General features: G+C 41.3%; 2 protein-coding genes across 4 annotated transcripts in view; one reads left to right on the top strand and one right to left on the bottom strand.

Moving 5' to 3' along the window:
- The first annotated feature begins 1,354 nt into the window (after positions 1-1,354).
- Positions 1,355-5,542, top strand: Cct5 (chaperonin containing TCP1 subunit 5). The gene is made up of 7 exons (XM_076792250.1): positions 1,355-1,606; positions 2,127-2,551; positions 2,631-2,823; positions 3,279-3,548; positions 3,901-4,086; positions 4,510-4,828; positions 5,176-5,542. Exons 1-7 carry the CDS (start codon positions 1,499-1,501, stop codon positions 5,307-5,309), a joined length of 1,635 nt encoding a protein of 544 aa, XP_076648365.1. The 5' UTR covers positions 1,355-1,498; the 3' UTR covers positions 5,310-5,542.
- A 58-nt stretch (positions 5,543-5,600) lies between these two features.
- The window catches only part of Didum (dilute class unconventional myosin), a 29,061-nt gene continuing 13,640 nt past the window's right edge, over positions 5,601-21,021 (bottom strand). The window contains exons 2-21 of one of the 3 annotated variants that reach the window (XR_013082681.1): positions 18,887-19,311; positions 18,067-18,367; positions 17,660-17,971; positions 16,523-17,011; positions 16,239-16,445; positions 15,601-15,723; positions 15,146-15,444; positions 14,076-14,694; positions 13,791-13,982; positions 13,186-13,548; positions 12,663-12,962; positions 12,479-12,584; positions 10,849-11,035; positions 9,389-9,587; positions 9,053-9,146; positions 8,638-8,694; positions 8,304-8,474; positions 7,166-8,112; positions 6,738-6,907; positions 5,601-6,395 (exon numbers count right to left, since the gene is read on the bottom strand). Coding sequence is in view for 2 of the 3 variants with exons in the window: in XM_076792216.1 (XP_076648331.1) it covers positions 6,788-6,907; positions 7,166-8,112; positions 8,304-8,474; positions 8,638-8,694; positions 9,053-9,146; positions 9,389-9,587; positions 10,849-11,035; positions 12,479-12,584; positions 12,663-12,962; positions 13,186-13,548; positions 13,791-13,982; positions 14,076-14,694; positions 15,146-15,444; positions 15,601-15,723; positions 16,239-16,445; positions 16,523-17,011; positions 17,660-17,971; positions 18,067-18,367; positions 18,887-19,311 (5,511 nt within the window). In the remaining variant the exon portion in view is untranslated. Of the gene's footprint in view, positions 6,908-7,165; positions 8,113-8,303; positions 8,475-8,637; positions 8,695-9,052; positions 9,147-9,388; positions 9,588-10,848; positions 11,036-12,478; positions 12,585-12,662; positions 12,963-13,185; positions 13,549-13,790; positions 13,983-14,075; positions 14,695-15,145; positions 15,445-15,600; positions 15,724-16,238; positions 16,446-16,522; positions 17,012-17,659; positions 17,972-18,066; positions 18,368-18,886; positions 19,312-21,021 lie in introns of all 3 variants that reach the window. The other 2 variants (XM_076792216.1, XM_076792227.1) reach the window with 2 other exon arrangements.

Genomic DNA, 21,021 nt, shown 5'->3' with positions numbered 1-21,021 from the left:
AGAGGTATATATATATATACATATGTGTATATATGTATGTATATCCTATTGAAATTATATTTTTATCTTCGATCGATATGTATACTTAAACGGTATATATTTACATAGTATTCATATATTTTCCGGAAGCGTATATCTATAAAAATAATTGTAAAACTATACCCTCCGGTGCGTCGTGCGTGCGAATGCAGCTCGAATTGTTATATTATTTTCGATTTGTGATTGAATTTTTCTTAAACGATGCGATAAATGCTGATAAGATAATTTTGAGTCTCAGCAGAGGACTAGGTTCGTTTCGTGATCGTTGAATTGTTGTGTTTGTAAAGGTGGAAAAAATTACAAAGTGATACCGATACATATCATAGACTAATCGCGTGTTCGATGATTTGTAAATGGAGTTTGCAGATTATTGTTTAAAGATTATTTAAACGCGCGACTCATTGGGGGACTACGGCCGCTTGGGCCCTGAGTCAAAGTACCTCTATCGAATGAATTAATTCCACCATAATTATATGTCTATAACTATATGTACTGTTCAAAATTATATTGCAAAGTTACGCTAGTTTAATGTGAAATACAATGTGGTGCATGCAAAACTATTAAATCTGCTGCGTTTACTTCTCTTAAACCCTATGATTACTTTTTCCCTGTAGATTAGATGCTAGGGTGAATATATTAACACGATGAAAGTAGTTATACCTTTTTAATAATTCAGAGACAATTATTTAACATTTATTCTAGTAAATCATTTCAATGATAATAGATGGACTGCTTTACAGACTCGATAGTCTGAAGTAGTGCTAAAAAGCAAAGGAATTGTATAACAAATTTCTTTTGTGACGGCTGTAGTAAAAGCAGATTTTGCGAAGCATTAATAAACTTCTGAAACTTCGACATCTTTCTTTCCAAAAAGATTCCAGAAGAAATTCTATTCTATTCCTCTGGGTGATTTGTTTCACAACAGAAACTGTTATTACTACTTAGAAATTGATTAAAATAAACCTTCAGCATTGAAATAAATTCTTTAAAAGCATTTTATAATTGCTAGTAGACTATACTTTAATTAAATAGCTAAGTTTGTGTATTTATTCTGCACAAAATCACTTACAATTAAGTAATCCTTCTTTACAAACCTAAAAGCACTTCCGCAAGATGGCCGTGTCTCTTTTAACTAAACATTAAACTTCCCCGATCATTATTATGGTAAAATTAATATGCATTCTGCTCAGAATTTTCCGTTAATAAATCCAAGAGCAGTTTGTGACGTAAGAGTACAGTTTCTCCATTTGAAATTCCCTCCATTGCAATCGATACACCGGTCTGCCAACTGGAATATTCTAGAACAGATGGCAGGTCAGATTCTTGAACATCCGTTGCAGGCAACAAGATGGTCGCATAGCTCCAACGACGAGCGAACGTAGTTTCTGCGAAAGTGGACGCTCCCTGACCCCAGGGATTTTGTTAATCACAATCTAGTCGCGATTATTTTTCCAACAAAATGACCGCGATTCCGGGCACCGTGGCCTTCGATGAATATGGCAGGCCGTTCATCATTCTTCGTGACCAACACAAACAGAAACGACTAACCGGCTCAAATGCGATCAAGGTAAATTCGTATTCTTTTATTGATATTTTTTATTCTTCTTTTCTAAAAATATTAATTGTTTTTTAAATATGTCGCTGATCATGGTTTCATCAGGTTCTGAAATTGAGATCTTAACTTACGGATCGGCCACGTGAAGCGTGTAGCAATGGCGGCGTTACGGGCTTGGCAATTCATTCTTAAACTGATAGTTGGAAAATCGAATTCGAGTCGGAGATACAATTATCGTTGTTTGAATTCATACTCGAGAAAATTATTCATGTCTTTCGGTCTCTTTATAGAGTAAATGCAGATTGTTTTATTTATATATTCCTTTCTGACCATAAAAGGAGATCCATGACTCCATGGGAGAGCCTGATGGAACTTTCAATATTCATTTAGTCTCTGAGTCATGCTAAATTTGATTTGTACAACATTTTTAGTCTGACAATAGTAACTCTTTTCTTCTGAAATTCAAGACAATTTTCTACTTAATGTTCTATATCCTTTTGCTATTATTTGACAATGAATTCTCAATTTTCAGTCACACATTATGGCTGCCCGTAGTGTGGCCCACATCCTCAGAACTTCCTTGGGACCCAAGGGTCTGGACAAGTTGATGGTTAGTTCTGATGGAGACATTACCGTAACAAACGATGGTGCAACAATCTTGAAGAACATGGACGTGGACCATGAAATTGCCAAGCTGATGGTTCAACTATCCCAGTCTCAAGACGACGAGATTGGAGACGGTACTACAGGAGTAGTTGTTCTAGCTGGTGCTCTTCTGGAGCAGGCAGAGCAGTTATTGGACAAAGGAATTCATCCGATCAGAATAGCAGATGGTTTTGAAATGGCAGCCAAATGTGCCACTGAACATTTGAAAAACATCTCTGATACCTTCGAGGGGAGCAGCGAAAATCGGGAAGCTTATATCAACATTGCCATGACCAGCCTTGGGTCAAAAATGTAATTAAATAATTGTATACCTGTATCTGTATCTACTGTAGTAACATGTTAGTAATATATTGTTTATCATCATTTCCAGCGTCAACAAATGCCACAGGCAGATGGCAGAGATAGCTGTGAATGCTGTGTTCGCAGTTTTGGACCCTGATACGAGAGATGTGAATTTTGAACTGATCAAGGTTGAAGGAAAAGTTGGGGGTAAACTGGAAGATACTATTCTGGTCCATGGTGTTGTGGTAGACAAGGACTTCAGTCATCCTCAGATGCCCAAGGTATATGGTTACAGTATTTTTTAAATCTCATACAGTATTTAATAATTACTAGATTGCGGATCTTAATGCAAAATAAAAATTTTCTATATCAATTGTAAGAGGCAGGAGTCACATGAAAGAGACTTTCTTTTTTTAATCATTCTAAGGAGTTGAAAATTATGTATTGATATTCCCAAATTCTTTCCTTATGATGAAAAATTACAACAGCAGAGAAGGGTGAAGGTTCAGGAAATTTGTCTAGTCTACTTGCTTTGAGACCAACATTTTTGCTCTAACTATCATATATGATAGTTAGTAAAAAAGTGAGAGTTTCTAGTAAACTATTCAATGACCTAGCCTTTGCAGTGGCTTCAATGATCACAAGATTATGAGAGCTGAAGGAAAATTGTTTCTATTAAATGGACGACTTATGTAAATTATAGAGTGCATACAGGAGAATGGATATTGTGTTATAGAAACTGGAAGATGTAAAATTGGCGATTCTAACATGTCCGTTCGAACCACCAAAACCAAAAACGAAACATAAGCTGGATGTTACCTCTGTGGAAGACTACAGGGCTCTGCGGGAGTATGAAAAGGAGAAGTTCACGGAAATGGTGAAAATGGTGAAAGATGCGGGAACGACTCTTGCAATTTGCCAATGGGGTTTCGACGACGAGGCCAACCATCTTCTTCTGCAGAATAAGTTGCCTGCTGTTAGGTGGGTTGGTGGTCCTGAAATCGAAGTAAGTATTGTAAAACTCTCTATTTTATTGTCAGTGCAAAAGTTCGTGACCGATTTCGATTTAAAATACGGGGATCTTTAGCACTGTCATAATATTTGAAAATTTTCCCTGTGATGAAAACTTGCAATGGAAGAGGGTGAAAGACCAGATAACTAATTTATGGAGTCTCGGGCATTTAAATATTTTTTACTAAATAAATAAAAGTAAGACCCCCTAAACTCTATGACTAGTAATCGGTTTTTCGCAGTGGCTCTGATGACCACAAGATTATGAGATCTGAGGGAATTCCCCTATGTACTTAATGGTTCGAAGTACATTTAATCGCGGTTAAAATACATGAACATCTTTCCAGCTAATTGCTATCGCTACCGGTGGTCGCATAGTTCCACGATTCGAGGAATTAACGCCAGAAAAGCTTGGCCACGCTGGTATTGTCAGAGAATTAACTTTCGGAACTACCAAGGACCGAATGTTGATCATCGAGAAATGCAAAAATTCCCGAGCAGTTACTATCTTCATTCGCGGCGGTAACAAGATGGTAAGTGTGCAAATTTTTAGTTTAAAAAAATATATAAGCAAGGAGAATTTCAGCGGTGTTAAAAATATACCTTACTGACCAGACACCTTGCAAAATTAATGCATTAAAATATTTACCGGTTCAATTTTCGCACTATCGATTGAACACCGTTCTTCTAATGCTACAACCGTACACCTAATATGACATAGATTCAACAGTGATGGCGACTTATGCTTGATGGTAGCGCCACCATTCTTTCTCGCGCGAGATACGTTTTATATTTTGGGAAAATGAAATTTTCTGAAATTTTTGGACTAGAAATTAATTTCGATTTAAAAATTCGATAAAAGGGATGTTAAATATATTATTTGGGTTGTCGGTTAGGTGTTAATTAAAGCTGTTAGGTTTTAATTAAAATATAAAAATTAATTACACCACTTTCAGATCATCGAGGAAGCAAAACGAGCCATCCACGATGCTCTCTGCACTGTTCGCAATTTAATACAAGACCAAAAGATTTTATATGGTGGTGGTGCAGCCGAGATTTCTTGCGCCATAGCTTGTGCTAAGGAAGCTAATAAAATTAGCACATTGGAGCAGTATGCTTTCCGTGCTTTCGCTGAAGCTTTGGAAGCTGTGCCACTGGCATTGGCTGAGAATTCCGGCCTTTCCCCAGTGGACACCTTGGCTGATATTAAGGCTCGCCAAGTGGACGAGAATAATCCCGCCCTTGGCATTGATTGCTTGGGCCTTGGTACCTCTGGTGAGTACCGTACCACCAATCTTTTAATACATGGGGGGGAACTCCCCCCCCCCCCTCTATCCTGCCATCTCTTTTCCAAAGAAGGAATACCCCTTGTAAAAATTTTCCTTTCAGCACCGCTTCATTTAAACTACCCCCATTATTAAAACTTCAAAATCTTGTGCCCGTTATTTTTTAATCTTAAACCTTTTAAATTTAGAATGAAGAAACTAGGGAAAGTCGAATCACCAAAAATTAATATTCTAACATCCTGTAGATCTCTTTAACCCCACAACGGAAAAATGTGTTCTATTTTGCATAATTTCTGGTAAAACAAATTGTGCTAGAAGTTCTATTTAATTTTGCAGATATGAAAGTCCAGAACGTGATCGAGACCCTCACCAGCAAGTCTCAGCAGATCCTGTTGGCCACGCAGCTGGTCAAAATGATCCTAAAGATCGACGATATCCGGTCGCCGAACGACGCGTCCGACGGAGCCTAACGAAACTAATATCTGTTTCCAGAATTATTGTCTGAACAAAAAGAAATTAATTGCAATTAATACTACACTCTTCATCTTTCGGCTCAGCCCCGAGCTTCATTCACACTTATAATTTGGACACTGAATTTAGTTTGCCTATCATTACTTACAATTCTCGCCCGTTCGCTGCAACGATAATTTATAATAATAATGGCGCGATACAACGCGAATAAATCGTTTCACATTTTACCAACTCTCACGTCTCCATTCATTCTTAACTATTTTCTTTTTGTTAAATTAAACACCATCCTCTTCCTCAACGATCTCTCTTTTTATTTTTCATTGTAGGAACAAAGAAATTTGTCACATCGAATCAAGCGCAGAGTTCTTTCTGTACACTTTTTGTTTCCCAGGACGATAGAATCTCTTTGTTTTTTGTTTTCGAAGGAGGGTTTCTTTTTCTCTGTGGAGTGTGTATGTCTCTGTGTGTGTGAGAATTTTTTAAAGAATAAACACAAACGCAGATTGACGAACGTAAGAAAACAGAAATTTTGTTAGAATCTCTACTAATAAAATGGCACAGAATACAATCGCTTGTACATATTTATAAATTATATTATAACAACAATATATACCTCTGTTTTTCTCTCTCCTGCTCGTGTCTTTTTCGCTCATCTTCTGTTCTCGGTCTGCGGGGAACCGATCTCGTAATTCTCGTATCACAAAATATACAATCTCTCTCCCCCCACTCTCTCTCTCTCTCTCTCTCTTTCTCTCTTGCCAATCCCTTTTTACACATTAAGTACAGATCTCCAACGTTTTACCGGATGTTCCGCGCAATAAAGTTCTCTGTCTTGCAACATTCGATAGACTTACAATATCGACGACAACAACGCGTACCATTAAACTCTTTTAATCTTGGTAACAATGCTTCCGTAACCGCAAGGAATACAGAATTTTCGGCACTTCATATCTCACTATAACCATGCTCACAGGGTTAATCCGAATTCACCATCCTGATTCCGATGCAAAAAGCAAGCCCCAGCAGAGCCTTTCCGTCGCATAATCCTCGCCATAGTCCTCGCATAATCACCGGCGAGTACGCCACTACAAATAACGAAACGAAAAACGTGGTTTTTCTCTTACGATTCTTTTCTTCTTTTCTCTTTTTCAGCTAGCCACTCGAACGTATTTGAGTCAACGTTGTTAATCGCGCGGACAGGAATTATGCTTCGTAAAATACAAATTACTCGAGTAAAAAAAAATATATAAAATCGTGATATCGATGACCCGCTCGATGCGTTCTTTAATTCTCTCCCCCTTTTTATAATCATTCTTCTCACCCCTCTGTCGTTTACTCTCCCTCCCCCCAATCTCTTTCTTTCCCTCTCTTTCGTTTTGGCTTCGTTAATAAATAGGCTATGCGAATTTGATTACTTGTTACTCAACTAAACAGTTACATGCGCTGCGGGACCACTAAGTTTTCTTCGCAGCTATGGTTACACCTTCTTGAGCATGGGCAAATGAAGTACTTCCGGTATTTCGATGTCCTCCAATCGGATGTCCGACGGATTGAATGGGAACCTTACTGGGTACGAGTACTTTAGATCCATCAACAACTGCAACACACAAACAATTTCCTCGTTGCATAATAATATAAAAATTAAACGGTGACCAGACTTAGGGGGATGCTACACCGACAGGAATTACAAGTGACATTATTTCATGAATTCATCATGGAAGTGTCTACACTACGTTAATTAATTTTCTATTACTTCGACCGGCTACTAAAAATAATCTAGCATGTTCGCAACTCAATGAACGCTGTCTGCAAATTCGTTTGTTGCACGCAGAAAAATTTGGCAATCTATGCTCACCTGTTCGTTGTTCTCGCCGCGCTCCTTCAGCTTGTCCTGCACCTTCTTGATGAACGAGACCGGGACCCTGGCCTCGAAATCGTCAGCAGGCGTGTACAAGTTCAGAATCTTGACGATCTGATTGGCGGTTAATTTATTGCACATCTCGCAAACAGAATTGACATCTGCATCGCTTTTTCGAGCCTGTAGTAGTTGGGCGGCTTGGATAAGGGGTTGAAAAGCTTCCGAGGCCTGCTCTAGTCTTCGATCCCTGCCCCATTGTTCCAGATAACTCAGATTGTACCTGATTTGCATCCCCTTGCTCCACTGACACAGTTCGTTCCTCAGAAGTAGATTGTTCAGGGCGCTGGCGCACATGAAGTAGAACAGCTGCTTGAACAGCTGAACCACGATCTCAGGATCGACTCCATGATACTGGAGAATCTTGTACACAGAGCTGAGTTCTTCTAGAAGCTTGTCCAGCTTCTGTTGCGTGGATTCTGGCTCCTCGCCCATTGACGAGGACCTTGGTCGATCTGTTAGATTGGTTATGGCTTCGTGTTCAAGGAGAGCAGGCACGGTGAGGGCCTGGATCCTCTCCTTCAGGTTCGTCACGATGTTGTTGAAGATCCAGAGCCCTACGTTGCTCAGGACCACTCTGTATTCGTTCAGGTCGAAGTTCCTTAAACATTGCTCGTTTTGGCGGGGTGTGTTCTCGATCTGGAACGGTTTGTCTCCAGAATATTGCTTCAGGGTGTGCAACAACCTCAGGGTGTTGCTCAGCCACAGGACGCTGGAGTCGAAGTCCTCTCGTTTCTTCACCACGCGTTTCACAGCGTTCAGGTAGCTTGTTAGCAGCTGGCGGACCTTTTGGTCGTCGTTTATGCAGTCGGTGTGCCTGATGCACATGAAAAGGATGTAGGCTGGCAGGCCGGGCAGCAGAGTCACTGAAACTCTTGGCTTCAGGTCTGTAATAAATCATTGAAATTAAAGAAATACTTTCTCTGAATTTTCAAATCATTTGTAACGAGAACAGCTGGATGTAAATATCTCTCAGTTGTTGTGATAATCTAGTATGATATTGGATAACCATTGGATATTATTTTCTTGACTAGGCCAGGTGGCCAAGAAAGTTGATAATCTAGTAAGCTAGGCTTACCGATGACGAGGTGACGAATGATCACGTTGATGTCCTCTTTCCTGAACTCGAACATCCCCTCATAGTCCCTCTCCTTCTTCCTGATGGCGGGCATGTTGCTTCCGTTGTCACCAGAGTGGCCAGTGGAAGACATAATTGCGGAATCGCTCGCAGGTTCCGTCGTATCTGGCACTGAGACAGAAACATGAAACACTTTGAGTACCGTTTCATTAATCTAGCTTTTCATGAGATTTGTGAATAATATAATCGGAGATATGATGGTTGACTCGCGAGCAAGGGTGAGTTATGGTCTGTGAGAAGTGCGATGACTATGAACACTGGACCACAGACTCACCGGCGCCCCTCGTAGCGTAAGGGCGATCCCTATGCTCCTTAGCATCGTCTCCCTCATCTTCGCAAGCATTAAATACCAGAAAGCTTTAATACCTATTCTGAATGAGTGTATATTACACCGCAAACTTCCTCTAAATACATACTGTGCACAGAAATTGCAAATGAACAGCTGGTCAATAGGTGCTCTTAACAATAGATTTACGGAACCCGTTTCGATGGATTCTAAATTTTTTCATTTACGATCATTAAGATTGCAAAGATACTAAAAATCTGGATAGGTAGATTCTTGATATTTTTAGGAAGTAACGGAGGATAATTATTTTTAATTCTCCGTAAACCTAGTGCTGATTCTGAACACGAATTTTCTCCGCAATTTTTGTGCAGGGTGGAGTAGTTCTAAAGGAATGATCACTTACAGCCTGCGTCCCGGAGACGTTTTGCTAGTATTTTACTCTGCCTCTTGAATTTTCTGCACTCCTCCGCTATCTTGTCGTACTTCTCCTGGAGCTCCTATTGTTTATAAAAGATGTAGTTAAATATTGCATTCAATAGCAGTAATTAATAAAATTGATTGTTTACGGAAATAATTGCCGTATCTAAATGGGAAATGGTGTGGAATTTTACTGATTCTATGAAACAATAATGTTAGGCCCCGTAACTCCTAACAATCTTTTCGTGTAGTCTCAAAAGTCACATCTGGGGAGAGTAATCAAGCGCAAAAAGGGTTGGAATAAAATCACTATGCTTTTTACCAAATTTTCGGTGGTCACCCTGGCGATCTCGTGCTGCATGAAGGCCTCAGTCTGAGTCTGCGGCGATTTACTGAGGTTCACCGAAAGCAACTTCTGCTGCTTCTCGATCTCCTCTTGCAATCTATCGATCTCTGCTCTCCATTCGTTTCTCTGCTCCCTCCAGCCCTTCTCCTTCATCTGCAGCTCATCCTCCAGTTGTCTACGAAAAGCAAACCTATCAAACCCTCTCCTGATCTCAACGAAAAAATTGTTCAATCGAAAGTAAAGGGAGCAAACGAATCAACTTGCAACTATTGTGTACAGGGTGTTCACGCTATTACTAGTCAGCGTTTTTCTTGTAAATAGTAAATATTAGAACAAAATGAAAGAAGAAAAACTAGTACCGTTTTTTATACGCAACACAATGGCGTATGTAATTTTGTTTTTGTTTATACTATTTTGTTAGATATGAAGGTGACCTTCAATTTTTTAAATGGAATGCTGCATATTTTTTTATATCACATCAAAGCGTGTGTTTAGACGAATTCATCCGTTTACTGCACGGTGACCTTCAAGGTCAGAAATGGAAGAAATATTTTGAATATTTCATACCAATGTGTTTGCAAGTATTCCTTATTCATAAGAATCAGATGATGGTGTCATTCACATTCAGAATGTTTACTTCTAGTTTCTACTAGGACGAAACAATTTCAATAGTAATAGCGTGCATACCCTGTATATACATATACAGGGTGTGAAAAAAAAACCATTCAATATTTATATGGTATATAGGATACATTGTACTCAGTAAAAAAGCTTTAGTAAATACAGGTCAACAGGCATAAACATTTTTGCTTGCTAACTTCATGATTCATTTATTACTGGTCTTTTGATATTTACAGAAGATTTTCCACGTGTCTTCCTTGCTTCGATAAATAACTGACTGATTCCGGATGAAATCTACTGTCGGCACTTGAATAAGAACATTCAGAACACGGTTTGTAAACACTAAAGTAAACATCGCATGCGATGGAAGCAAGTAAGTCAATCATGATACTAGCAAACAAAAATGTTTATATCTCAGAAACAGTTGACCGTTCGACCTATGTTTACCAAAGCTTTTCTATTCAGTACAGTGTATCCTATATACCCTATAAATATTGAATGGTTTTTTTTAACACCCTGTATATATTTTACAGCTGCAATGTTTTCCGAACTAGCGATGAATGCTATTAATCAGATCATTATGATTCGGGATGATACTGCGGTCCCCCGATTGAACGTGAGATCGATATTTAAAGCTTATCGGCGACTATTCGCGGGCAAAATTGTCAACGAAACTCACTCTCTTGAGGCCTTTGTCTTAAGTCTACTGAAAATCGACGTGCATGCACAAACGACAAAAGGACGATTAGACACCGTTGCACTCTGTTCTCCGTTTTTCTTGGATTCAGACAGCGGAACGGGGTTTCGTAATTTACCTGTTGATCTTCTTCTGGGTCTCGAACGCGAGCACCAGCTCGCCGTCCTCGTTGATGATGTCCACGTCGCGACCATAGTTCGAGCCCAGGCTCTTCATCCTGCGTGTGTTGTCCGCCAGGACGCTGTGCAGCTGTATGCACTCCTCTCGTCGTCTCTCCAGCTCCTCCTGGAGCGCGTCGAATTGCCCTGGAAATGGAAATCGTTCAGCCCTAGGCTGAATGATCCCGTGGCTCGAAAAAGAATGGACAAACAGCCCGTGGGTGATCGAGCATTTTATATCTTGCGATAGCTTGATAAGCGATAAGCTTTGGACAGTGTGCAGAGAATTGTACTGCGCCTGACTATTGCGTTGTGTAATATGTTTTAATATTTTATTCGGAAAGGAACCATCATTCTCTAAAGCTTGTCCCATCTCTAACATTGTCCCCTTTTGACTATATCAGTCGTATAAGGTAAAAGAAGCAATCGGACTGCGATTCTATGCATTTATAACAAAAATGAACAGTCGAAAGCGAAAACAAAGGAGTTTAAGAATACCGTAGTAATATCGTCAACTTATTCAAATGACTAGAAGTCGATATCAACTTTCATTTAACCCCTGTTTATTGCAATCGATGCGCCAGATTTTTATTTTGCATAGAAATCTCCAGGCTACTTGTACATAATATTTGTAGGGTTATAAATGTGACACTGTGTTAGAGTGATTGTTTGGGTCCTGCGTGAAAGGAATTCTGTTTGGGCCGAAGTGTGAAGGAAGAATGTTTGGGTCTCGGTAACAGGAGTGGAGCGGTTAGGGGTGCCAAGCGCGGTGCGTACATGAATGATTGAGTTTTCGAATGGATGCGAGACTGATAGAGAAAGAATAAGAGTGCGAGAAAGGAAGAATGAAAGTGGGCCTTAGATAAAAGGGACGAATGCGAGGGATGTTGTGTCTATATAAAAGGTCTAAATAAAAGGACTTTAGCGAAATCCGTGTCAAATCATTCCACCCGATACGTCACACCTAAAACGTAGGAGTTCCTTTAAAATATTCCTACATATTTGATACTATGAAAGTAGAGGAGGCAAGATTTATTGTGTTATTTTTATAGGCACATTTCAAGCAGAATCCATTAAATACGAATGCAACTCGTTTCTTCTAGATCGAGATAAAATTCTATTCTTTTGTGACGAATATTCAAGCATATACAGTCAGTGTAGATATATCGTAAATAAATCAGGGGTTGGCCGAAACGTCCATTTTTCCTATGAGATTGTTACACGAACATTTTAACCAACCCAGTATTTCCTTTTTCTTTTCAGGATAGTATTGAAGACGAAGAAGTTCTAATGGCGCAAGGAAAATTGCATGGTTTATTTGATTTTGTTGAGTTGCAGAGGCATGCAGAGAGATCAAAGCGTATGAGCGAGCATAAGCGAGGCGTGTGGAGGGCGAAGGGTGCGAAAGCAATAGCCTACGAGCTACGAACGTGTACTGTATTTGTATTTGTTACAGCAAATGAAAAGCATAGAAAAATCAAATGATCGGTTCGCAGTATGCCTGCAGAGTTAAGCAAACAATAGTCTAGTTAACGTAAAATAAAATACAATAATAATGTAAAATATTAGCGACGAAAACTAATAATTTACCCATGAGATTTTTATATGCACCGGTCATTCCCGCCGAGGACACGCTACTCCTCAACGAACCCAAGTCTCTCTTCAGTTGAGCGTTCTCCATTTCTAGTTCTTGGAGCTGCAACCAGAGATCTCACGATCAACGCTTGAAAAATTAATTTTGTAGGTAGATCAATGTTGAAACGTTTTCAATTACCCTGAACGTATCTTGCGTCCTCGAAGTCTCTTCCGGGACGTCTATCTCCAAATCCTCCACCATCCTGATTAATCTACCTTTCTCTTTTTCAGCGTCCTTTAGCTTCTGCTGGAGTTTCAATACGAGACCGATGTCCACGGGTGCGTGGGCTGGTCCGTTCGTTTCTGGCGGGAATTTTTGGTTTTGTACTTCTCCATCAGGTGGACTGTCTGGTCGCTGCTGGCTCCAGTCGATCGTCTCTACCCTCGAATAAGGAGCTGAAGAGGACGCTGTCGATCGCACCGATCCGTAACCCAGGTCCTGAAAGATTAAACACATCGAGAATCAGCTTAATCGATGTCTCTGCTAAGTGTTACACGCTGATTTTTTAAATATTGACACGCATTTTTCGGTATATCTGCAACAATCCATATCTAGGGGGTGAAAACAACCCTCGAAGTTTGGGATTAAAACGTTTCAAGAAATATCACAGCTTATATTTATACTTGTTGAAGATCTAGAGGCAGGTGCTAATTAATCTTACAAGGTTCTGATCGTCCGCTGGAAGCTCCATGGACACGATCTGTCCACTGCCGCTGGAGGCATTGCTGAGGGACCGTGAATGCGCTGGCACATGCATCGCCAGCTTTTGTTCTAGCATTTCTGCATGTTGTTCCAGCTCGTGATACTCCTTCAACAGCCTCTGATAGGCTCCGCGATCTTGGTCCTGGTCCATCAAGAGCAGGTCCTTCTCCTGCTCCAATCGGTGCTTCAAGTTCTCTTCAGCGCCACGTTGATTGGTCTTCATCTTCTCCGTGGCTACGGACAGGTCTTTCCTTAGCCTCTCTATCTCCTCCTCGCGCTTCTTCATCTCTTGCTCTTTCGCCAGCAAGCTCTTCTCCTTGTCCTGAAGCAGACGAATTCAACTTTTATATAGATCTTTACCCATCAGAGTACGCTAGCTAGGGCTTCAACATTGACATGATTGAATTTGCTTGCACTGATGTAATATTTAATAAATTACTAAACAGTTTAATATACATAAATCGAAAATAGAATGAAAATATTCTGCAATTCAGGTAGTACTTCAAGAACCACGTGAACTAGGTGTATTCGGACGTCAGTTTGCGTCTCGAAGATCAGTCTCACCTGCAAGATATCCATCTTCTCGTCCCTCTCGTTCTTGACAGTGTCCTGCATCTTCTCCAGTTCCTTCTCTTTCTCCACCAAGATAACATTCAGCTTCTTGTTCTCAGCGTCCACAGCCTTCAGGACCTCCAGCTTGTGCTTCAGCTCCATCATCTCATTCTGGACGTTCTTTAGCGACTGGTTCTCCTTCGACTAACAAAAACAATCGAAACTCAATCTCCAAATATCGAATTCAACTAGACCAACGACCTAACGATTCGTGGTGAACATCAGCGATGAACATACCAGCTCGGTGTTCTTCTGCTGCAAATGTATGATCTTCTTCTCCAGACCCTTGTTCAGCGACTTGACGTGCTCCACGTTCCTAGCCTCAGCCTTCAGCCTCTTGAACACCTTCTTCGCCAGATACCTTCTAATGCAAGCCTGCACGATGACTATGTTCTCCAACCTCTTCTTGCAAGCCATCCTCACGAGGTATCCTCTGCAGAATCGTTGGATCGTGATCGCAGCGGCGTTGTCCTTCATTCTTCTGTATCTCTCTCGCGCAATCTTGCCTCTGCCGTACTTCTGGATGCCGATCACTGTGTGCTTGATCTTCAGGTACCGCTGCCTCTTCAGCCAGCCCTTCACGCGAGCTTGAATCTTGATCGCCGCTCGTTCTCGTCTCACTGCCTGGGCTTTCTGTCTGGCGATGTAACCTCGGCCGTGTCTTTGCAGACCCAGCACAGCTCGGCGGATCTTCTTGTACCTGTTGCGACAGATCAAACCTCGCACAGTCTTCTGGATCATGATGCAGGCGTCCCGTTGGCGTTCCGCGCGAAGCTTCTCCAGGTAGGCCACCTGACCGGCTCGGAAGAGCACCTTGGTCTTGCCGAACTTGAATTTGTCGTCGTCCTTGATGTACCTAAAACGATTAGGACGGTTAGGTGCGGCATCCTCGGCTTCTTCAGCTTCTGGTCTACAGAATCTGGTGGGAGACACTCGATCGGGCTGCTCTTCGAGTACTCTGACAGAGTTCCGACTAGTTCAAAATCGGGACGTACAGTCGGGGACAGAGTTAAGTGCATACCCAGAAGGTCTGGAAATTAGAAGTTAGAAGGACTAGGCAGACCAATTTTAAAAAAGTTATTGAAATTTTTTCGCACCATTCCAAGTCTGTATAGTAAAGATCTGTAAATAGATTTTCCATTTCTTTCGTTACATTCCCGTAAAAAATTCTCTAAATTAGACCCGTTTTTCTGGAGTGGCTTTATTTCCAAACTTGGACAAATAAAAGCTGTTTAGGGAAGCTTCTTCAGGGTCTTTCCAAAATCAGCAGCCTCTCAAGAGCATCGAAGGTAATAAATGATTCAAACCTTGCCAAAATGCGCTTGCAGGTCTCCTTTAAGTCGTCACGTCGAATTTCGTTGAACTTGCACAGACACCTGTACCTGAGGAAGAATTCACCATACGTTCTCTGACTTGGGAACCCGGCTGCGGATATCCTGATGGTCTCGAGCACTCCGCAAGCTCGTAATTGTTGCACAGCTCTGACGGGGTTGTACTCGAAAGCCTCCTTCGTGTCGTTGGGCTTGATGCAGCGCACGTAGTGCGGCGTGGTCGCGTTTAATGTCGACATTAGCATGTTCAAGGAATCTCGGAACTGAGATCCCACCTGTGGATCCGATGGCAATAACGTCACCCCTTCATCTCTGACTCTGATTAACCCTTTGCCCTATTTTACTTCAATTCTCCGAGCGGAAAAACATGATAATTATTCATTGACTCTTGGGCAACGGGTTAAGGATAGGATGAATAATATTTACTGTACCGTTTTCTTGTTCTGCTTGGGCGTTGAGAGCAGTGGCTTCTGGGCGGACACTTTCACCCTCACGTTAGGGGGCACCGAGAGCTTTGGATCTTCTTCGCTTAAGAGCTTTTTTAATAATTTATTCTGTAACAATTTTTATAGAATTTTTAGCGAGACATCCTGGGGCTGGGTAAGATGAAACAACCCCGAAGTTGGAGCGATGGTTGATGTTATTTGATACAGAAGCACAGAAGGACTTCCGACATTTATTTTACAGTGAAACTTATTCGCAATTACTAATAGTTATTGTGTAACTTTATTTGCAATACAACTCAGTCAGCGATTAAGAGCACACATACTGGCGGGGTGCAAAAATCTGTTAAATTTTTCTGTGAACCCTTCATACAAATTAACCCTCTAGTGATCAGTTAATTAATAGCTCAGCAGCCCTGAATCTTTACAGAAGGTTCGCAGTGATAAAAATGAGCACAGTTGATGGCCAAAGTGTAAGGAACTCGGCTATGTCTTACGAAATCGTAGTTCAGTCCAAAAATTCAAGCTAAAATCGACATCCTCTTCGAAGTTCAAACAAAGGAGCTAGATAATTTTTGCGAGTTCCCTATGCCTCGACCAAATAATAAATTGGTCGTTTAACTCACGTCTCCGTTTCGCAGCGCGTCGACCTGCTCCCCGATGACAGTATCCCTGTTCTTCTCCAGGAAGCCGACAGTTTCATACTGCACCAGGTCAGCGAAATGGTGTATGAGGAAAGCGGAAGTGCCGAACCGTGGCTTCTCGAAGTGCTTCGACTTCCCGCACTTTGCATAGAGCTTCTCGGCCCAGGAGCTGTCCGACCCTTTCGGCATCTGTCGTTCAAGCGGTTTACTTAAAGAGTTAGCTCTCCAGAACCATAGCGAAAACGGTATTAGAAGTTCTTACTGACTCTGCACTCCTCGTCCAACAGGTCCAAAATTCCCAGCTTCGTCTCGATCAGATCGATGCAGGGCTGATTGTCGTCGAAATCGATGAACGTCCACTCGATCTCCTCCCGAAGGTACTCCTCTTGCTCCAGCTTGAACACGTGCTGGTTGAACTGCTGCTGCAGCTTCTCGTTCGCGTAATTGATGCAGAACTGTTCGAACGAGTTGATCTCGAACGTCTCGAACCCGTAGATATCGAGAACACCGATGAAACATTGCGGTTTGTTCTGCGATTGCAGGGAATTGTTAATCCCAGTCACGATCCAATTGAACAGCTCCGCGTAAATGTGCTTCGCCAAAGCATCCCTGGCGCCGATCGCTTGTTCCACGTTCATGGGTTTTAGAAACACCTCCCTCATGGAGACGATCTTCCGGTGGCACAGCCACTTTCGCATCGCCTTCATGTCCGTGCCTAACAGCTCGCATATCGTCAAGAGATGCTTGTCCGACGGCTAAAAGACCAAGTAACGCGGTAATATTGAAAAACAGGAGAGTGTACGAGCTGGCCTCGAAAGCGGCTGACCTCCTTGCGGAATAAATGCTTTATTGTTCGTGTAAGAGCACAGATATTGACACCTTCGGACCAAGAAGGTACGATGGGCTGCGAGGGAAAGCTATTTCTTTGATCTGACCCACAGAAAACGATAGTAAAAGCTAGCTCTTTCGCGGAGAAAATTGCGTACGGTCTTGCGAGGAAAACTGGGGACCCTTTTGTGAAGGGAATTGGTGGGCCTCTTGCATTAGAGGTTAGAAATTGGTAGCCTTTTCTACGGCAGAAACAGTAGCTCTTTTAGGTTGAAAATTGGTAGCTCTTTCGTGGAGAAAATTAAATCTCTTGCGAAAGAGACTATGTGCTATTTAATGAAGAAGATCAGTGCTTCGAAAATTGGGGTTCCCTTTGCAAAGGAAACTGGTAGTCCTCCTGGTTAGAAAATTGGGGTCCCTTGTGCAGAGGAAATCTATGGTCCCTCTGCTTAAAAAATTGGGATCCCTTTTGTAATTAAAATTGGGAGAACTAGTGGCTCTCTCGCGGAGAGAATTGCCAGTAGGCCAGTCGCTTTCTGACCAACTACACCATCGAATAAATATCGTATATTTACGGAGATAACGCTGCCCTCGGTGTCATTGGCACTGTTCTGCGCTTCAGAGTGCCTAATCTGGACATTGCCTAAATGAACGATGGCCGCTAAAATACGAAGCATGTCGTCCTGTTGCTTAGACGTGAAACCGAGCATGGTGAGCGCGGTGATCGTCTCGTCGAAGCACGTTAGATCGTCGACACCGTCGATCAACGGATTATTTCCTTGGTTCAGATAGTGAAATTGATTCTGATGACCTAGATGCAAGTGCGGTAGTCGAGACGCGGCTGCGCACATTTGGTAAAATACGTGATAATTCCTTTCCTCATTCGCCTAGGGAATTGCTCGTTTATAATCATCGGACTTCAGACAAACAGTTTGCGCCGCCTGTGTTTCTATCAATCGGAATCGCTACTCTGTAATCATACCTGAAACACCACCCTCGACTTCTCAAGCAGGTAGGTCCTCATGCTGGCCCCGGTTATGTGATAGTGCTTGTTGAACTGGATCTCGATGAACTTGCCGAAACGCGAGGAATTGTCGTTCCTCGTGGTTTTCGCGTTACCGATCGCCTCCATGATCGGCAACGAGGCCAGAACCTTCTTCTCCACCTGTGTCTCCGTTGTCGAGCCGCCAACTGTCGCGAAGTATCGCATAGTGTATTTGGCGGACACCGTTTTGCCCGCGCCTGATTCGCCGGACACAATGATCGACTGATCGTGGCCTTCCCTGTGATCGTTCCATAACCTCAGAAACATTTTCTAGCCTTTTCTTGGGGAATCAGACATTTCACAATCGACACGTTCACTGTACCAACATTTGAGCCCAACTCGCCAAAGAAACGAGCTTCAGACATTTTTACTCCATTTCTCTAATTATTCGAACTACACAAATTACAATCTACATTTGAGGGATAAACATATGCATTGAAACTATACAGTGCTTCGAATGTCGCAAACCATTTTGGTTGTTGACATAAGGGTTAAAATGGTATACGATAAACTTGTTGAGTATAATAGTATTTCGATTTCTATAGAGTCTTATAGAATCCATTTGCTTCTTGTAATCACCCTGGTACTATAAAGAAACGTTTGGGCGGAATTAAGAAAATTTCGCTTGTATTTTAATTAGATTAACCCGTTAGCCTGTACCAGTGCCAAAACCTGCGAATATTATGCAAAGATCACTCGGGTTCAAGTTCGAGCGTTACAAGAGGCCAATGAACGTGCCAATGGGACAATCGCGAACCTTTCCAGCTTTGTGTAAGCCTCCTCAGCAACTGCGAATATATGAGGCTCAAGGTCGCCCATGGCTTGCCCCCTATAAGCCCAGATCGTGTCATGTCCGTAGATTGGAAGCTCATTGTAAGGATTGAACGCGACCAGCACGATGCCGCAGTAAGTGTAGATGCAGTGCCTCTGGAAACGTATCTGGAGATTGTAGAGGACACCTGGCTCGTGTAGAAACGACAGTGATGTTAGATTGTTCTCCCCTATGAGAATGTCCGGGTTCCTCAAGGGTGGCAAATCGGTATCCGATTTGATCTCGAGGACCTTCGTTTGGTTCGAGTCCTCCGTGCGGACTTTCAAGGTCGGTTGTCTCAGCTTATAGTCCTCGAGGAGCAACGCGCCTTCCCATACCTTCTCCGGATGAGGCACCCATACCCTACCACCCTGCGGAACATAATCGATCATCGCACCCTTATTTTAATCTGAATCGAATTTTAGGGCCGCGGAAAATGGGACGAGTTGCGTAATTACTACACTGCGGATCAGGGCCGGCGCAAGGCAGGTTCAGCGCGTTCGCCGGAACCCGGCCCCGCGGTCTACGAAAATTATCCAGTTAAAAAACACTGATTTTTATTAACTTTTTACAGAATGATGATACCATTAGCAGATGCAAGACATTTTTTTAGTAGCGATGATTCAGTTCAAAGAAGTGACGAAAATCATCAAAGTTCAGTGTAACTCCATAAAGTCCTCATATCCTGGGAACTACTTTAGATAAAAAAAGATCCAGGCGCTTTCAGAGAAATGTACTTTTTAGAGAAATTGAACTACATCAATAGTTTTTTTGCAAAAGTCATACATGATTACAGATTTTGTAATTCCATTGAATTTTTTGCCCCTTGAAAGCGAATTATGGATGCGAAAAAATATTACTTGGATTTGTTTAACAAAACTGCTTAGAAAAATAGAGAGAAGACTCCCCAATTTTTGGAAGCCTGTCGACGAGTCGCAGCTCCTACGAACTTGCATAGGAAGTGGGCATAGCAACGCCTGACATTTATTAGTGGTTGTGTGTCAGTCGCCGTCTTGCGGTTCATATGTTTTAAACAAAAACGCATCAGCGTTAGTCAATTTCTCGACGCGTGGCAAGGACTGTGATCGTTACGTTTCGGTAAATTTAAGACGACGAATATTTTTCAAAGTTATATTGTGGTATAAACCGTGACATATACATTTTCAAAACGTTTGATTTCTGGTAAGTATTTTTTTTCAATTATTTCCCCCCTTTTAAGTTAAAATCAACCCTAACTGAAATCGCGTCGCAGAAAAAACGTATGGCAGTCATACAAATGAAATCCAATACATATAACTAGTTGAGAATTTGAATTCGTAATTATTAAATTAATTTCGACCAAAATGTTAAAATTTCGATAAAGTGAGCAAGAACAGAGAAATGTTTCAACTATATACAAACTAATGAAATATGTAGTTGATCCTATCTTGCAGTAAATGTTTTTTGGCACGCGATTTTATTCATTTTTGTAACAGACAAAATTTTATACTCGGAAATATGTTTGTGTACATTACGTTTTTAAAATAATAGATACTGCGTTACTATCCTTTAAAAATAGATTCGAATTATATGCAAATCACCAAAATATTTTTGATTTTCTATACATGAATGAGATTGGGAATTTAGATGATGAACATTTATTAAAGTGTTGTCAAGATCTTCACTTACATTTGGAAGGAGATTTCGACGGAACTGAAATGTTTGAAGAAATTAAGATGTTCCGGTCAATAACACAAACCAATTATTCGGCTTTAGAGTCGATGAATTACATTGTAGAGAACAATCTCTCGGAAGCATATCCAAATTTATGAATTGCATTACAAATTATGTTAACGACGCCAGTAACCGTGGCTTCAGCAGAACGTAACTTCTCGCGGTTGAAACTAATAAAAAATTGTCTGCGATCATCGATAAGCCAAGAGAGATTTTCATCTCTGGCTATTCTGTCAATAGAAAGTGAAGTAGCAAATTCAATCGATTTTGATGATGTTATCAAAGATTTGGCGTCGAAAGAAGCGCGAAAAATTATTTCATATTATTATTGGATTGTATTATTATTTAATATTCATCTTATAAAAAAT

This window comes from Halictus rubicundus, chromosome 1 (genome assembly GCF_050948215.1).
Source record: "Halictus rubicundus isolate RS-2024b chromosome 1, iyHalRubi1_principal, whole genome shotgun sequence".
NCBI classification, from domain to species: Eukaryota; Metazoa; Arthropoda; class Insecta; order Hymenoptera; family Halictidae; genus Halictus; species Halictus rubicundus.
This window is presented reverse-complemented; position numbering and strand designations above follow the sequence as displayed.

What these genes read in the sequence shown, in the direction of transcription:
- Cct5 (XM_076792250.1), top strand. Translation starts at nt 1,499, where the DNA reads ATGACCGCGATTCCGGGCACCGTGGCCTTCGATGAATATGGCAGGCCG. An exon ending in CCGGCTCAAATGCGATCAAG is followed by an intron (nt 1,607 to 2,126) that starts GTAAATTCGTAT and finishes CTCAATTTTCAG; the next exon opens with TCACACATTATGGCTGCCCG. An exon ending in CTTGGGCCTTGGTACCTCTG is followed by an intron (nt 4,829 to 5,175) that starts GTGAGTACCGTA and finishes TTAATTTTGCAG; the next exon opens with ATATGAAAGTCCAGAACGTG.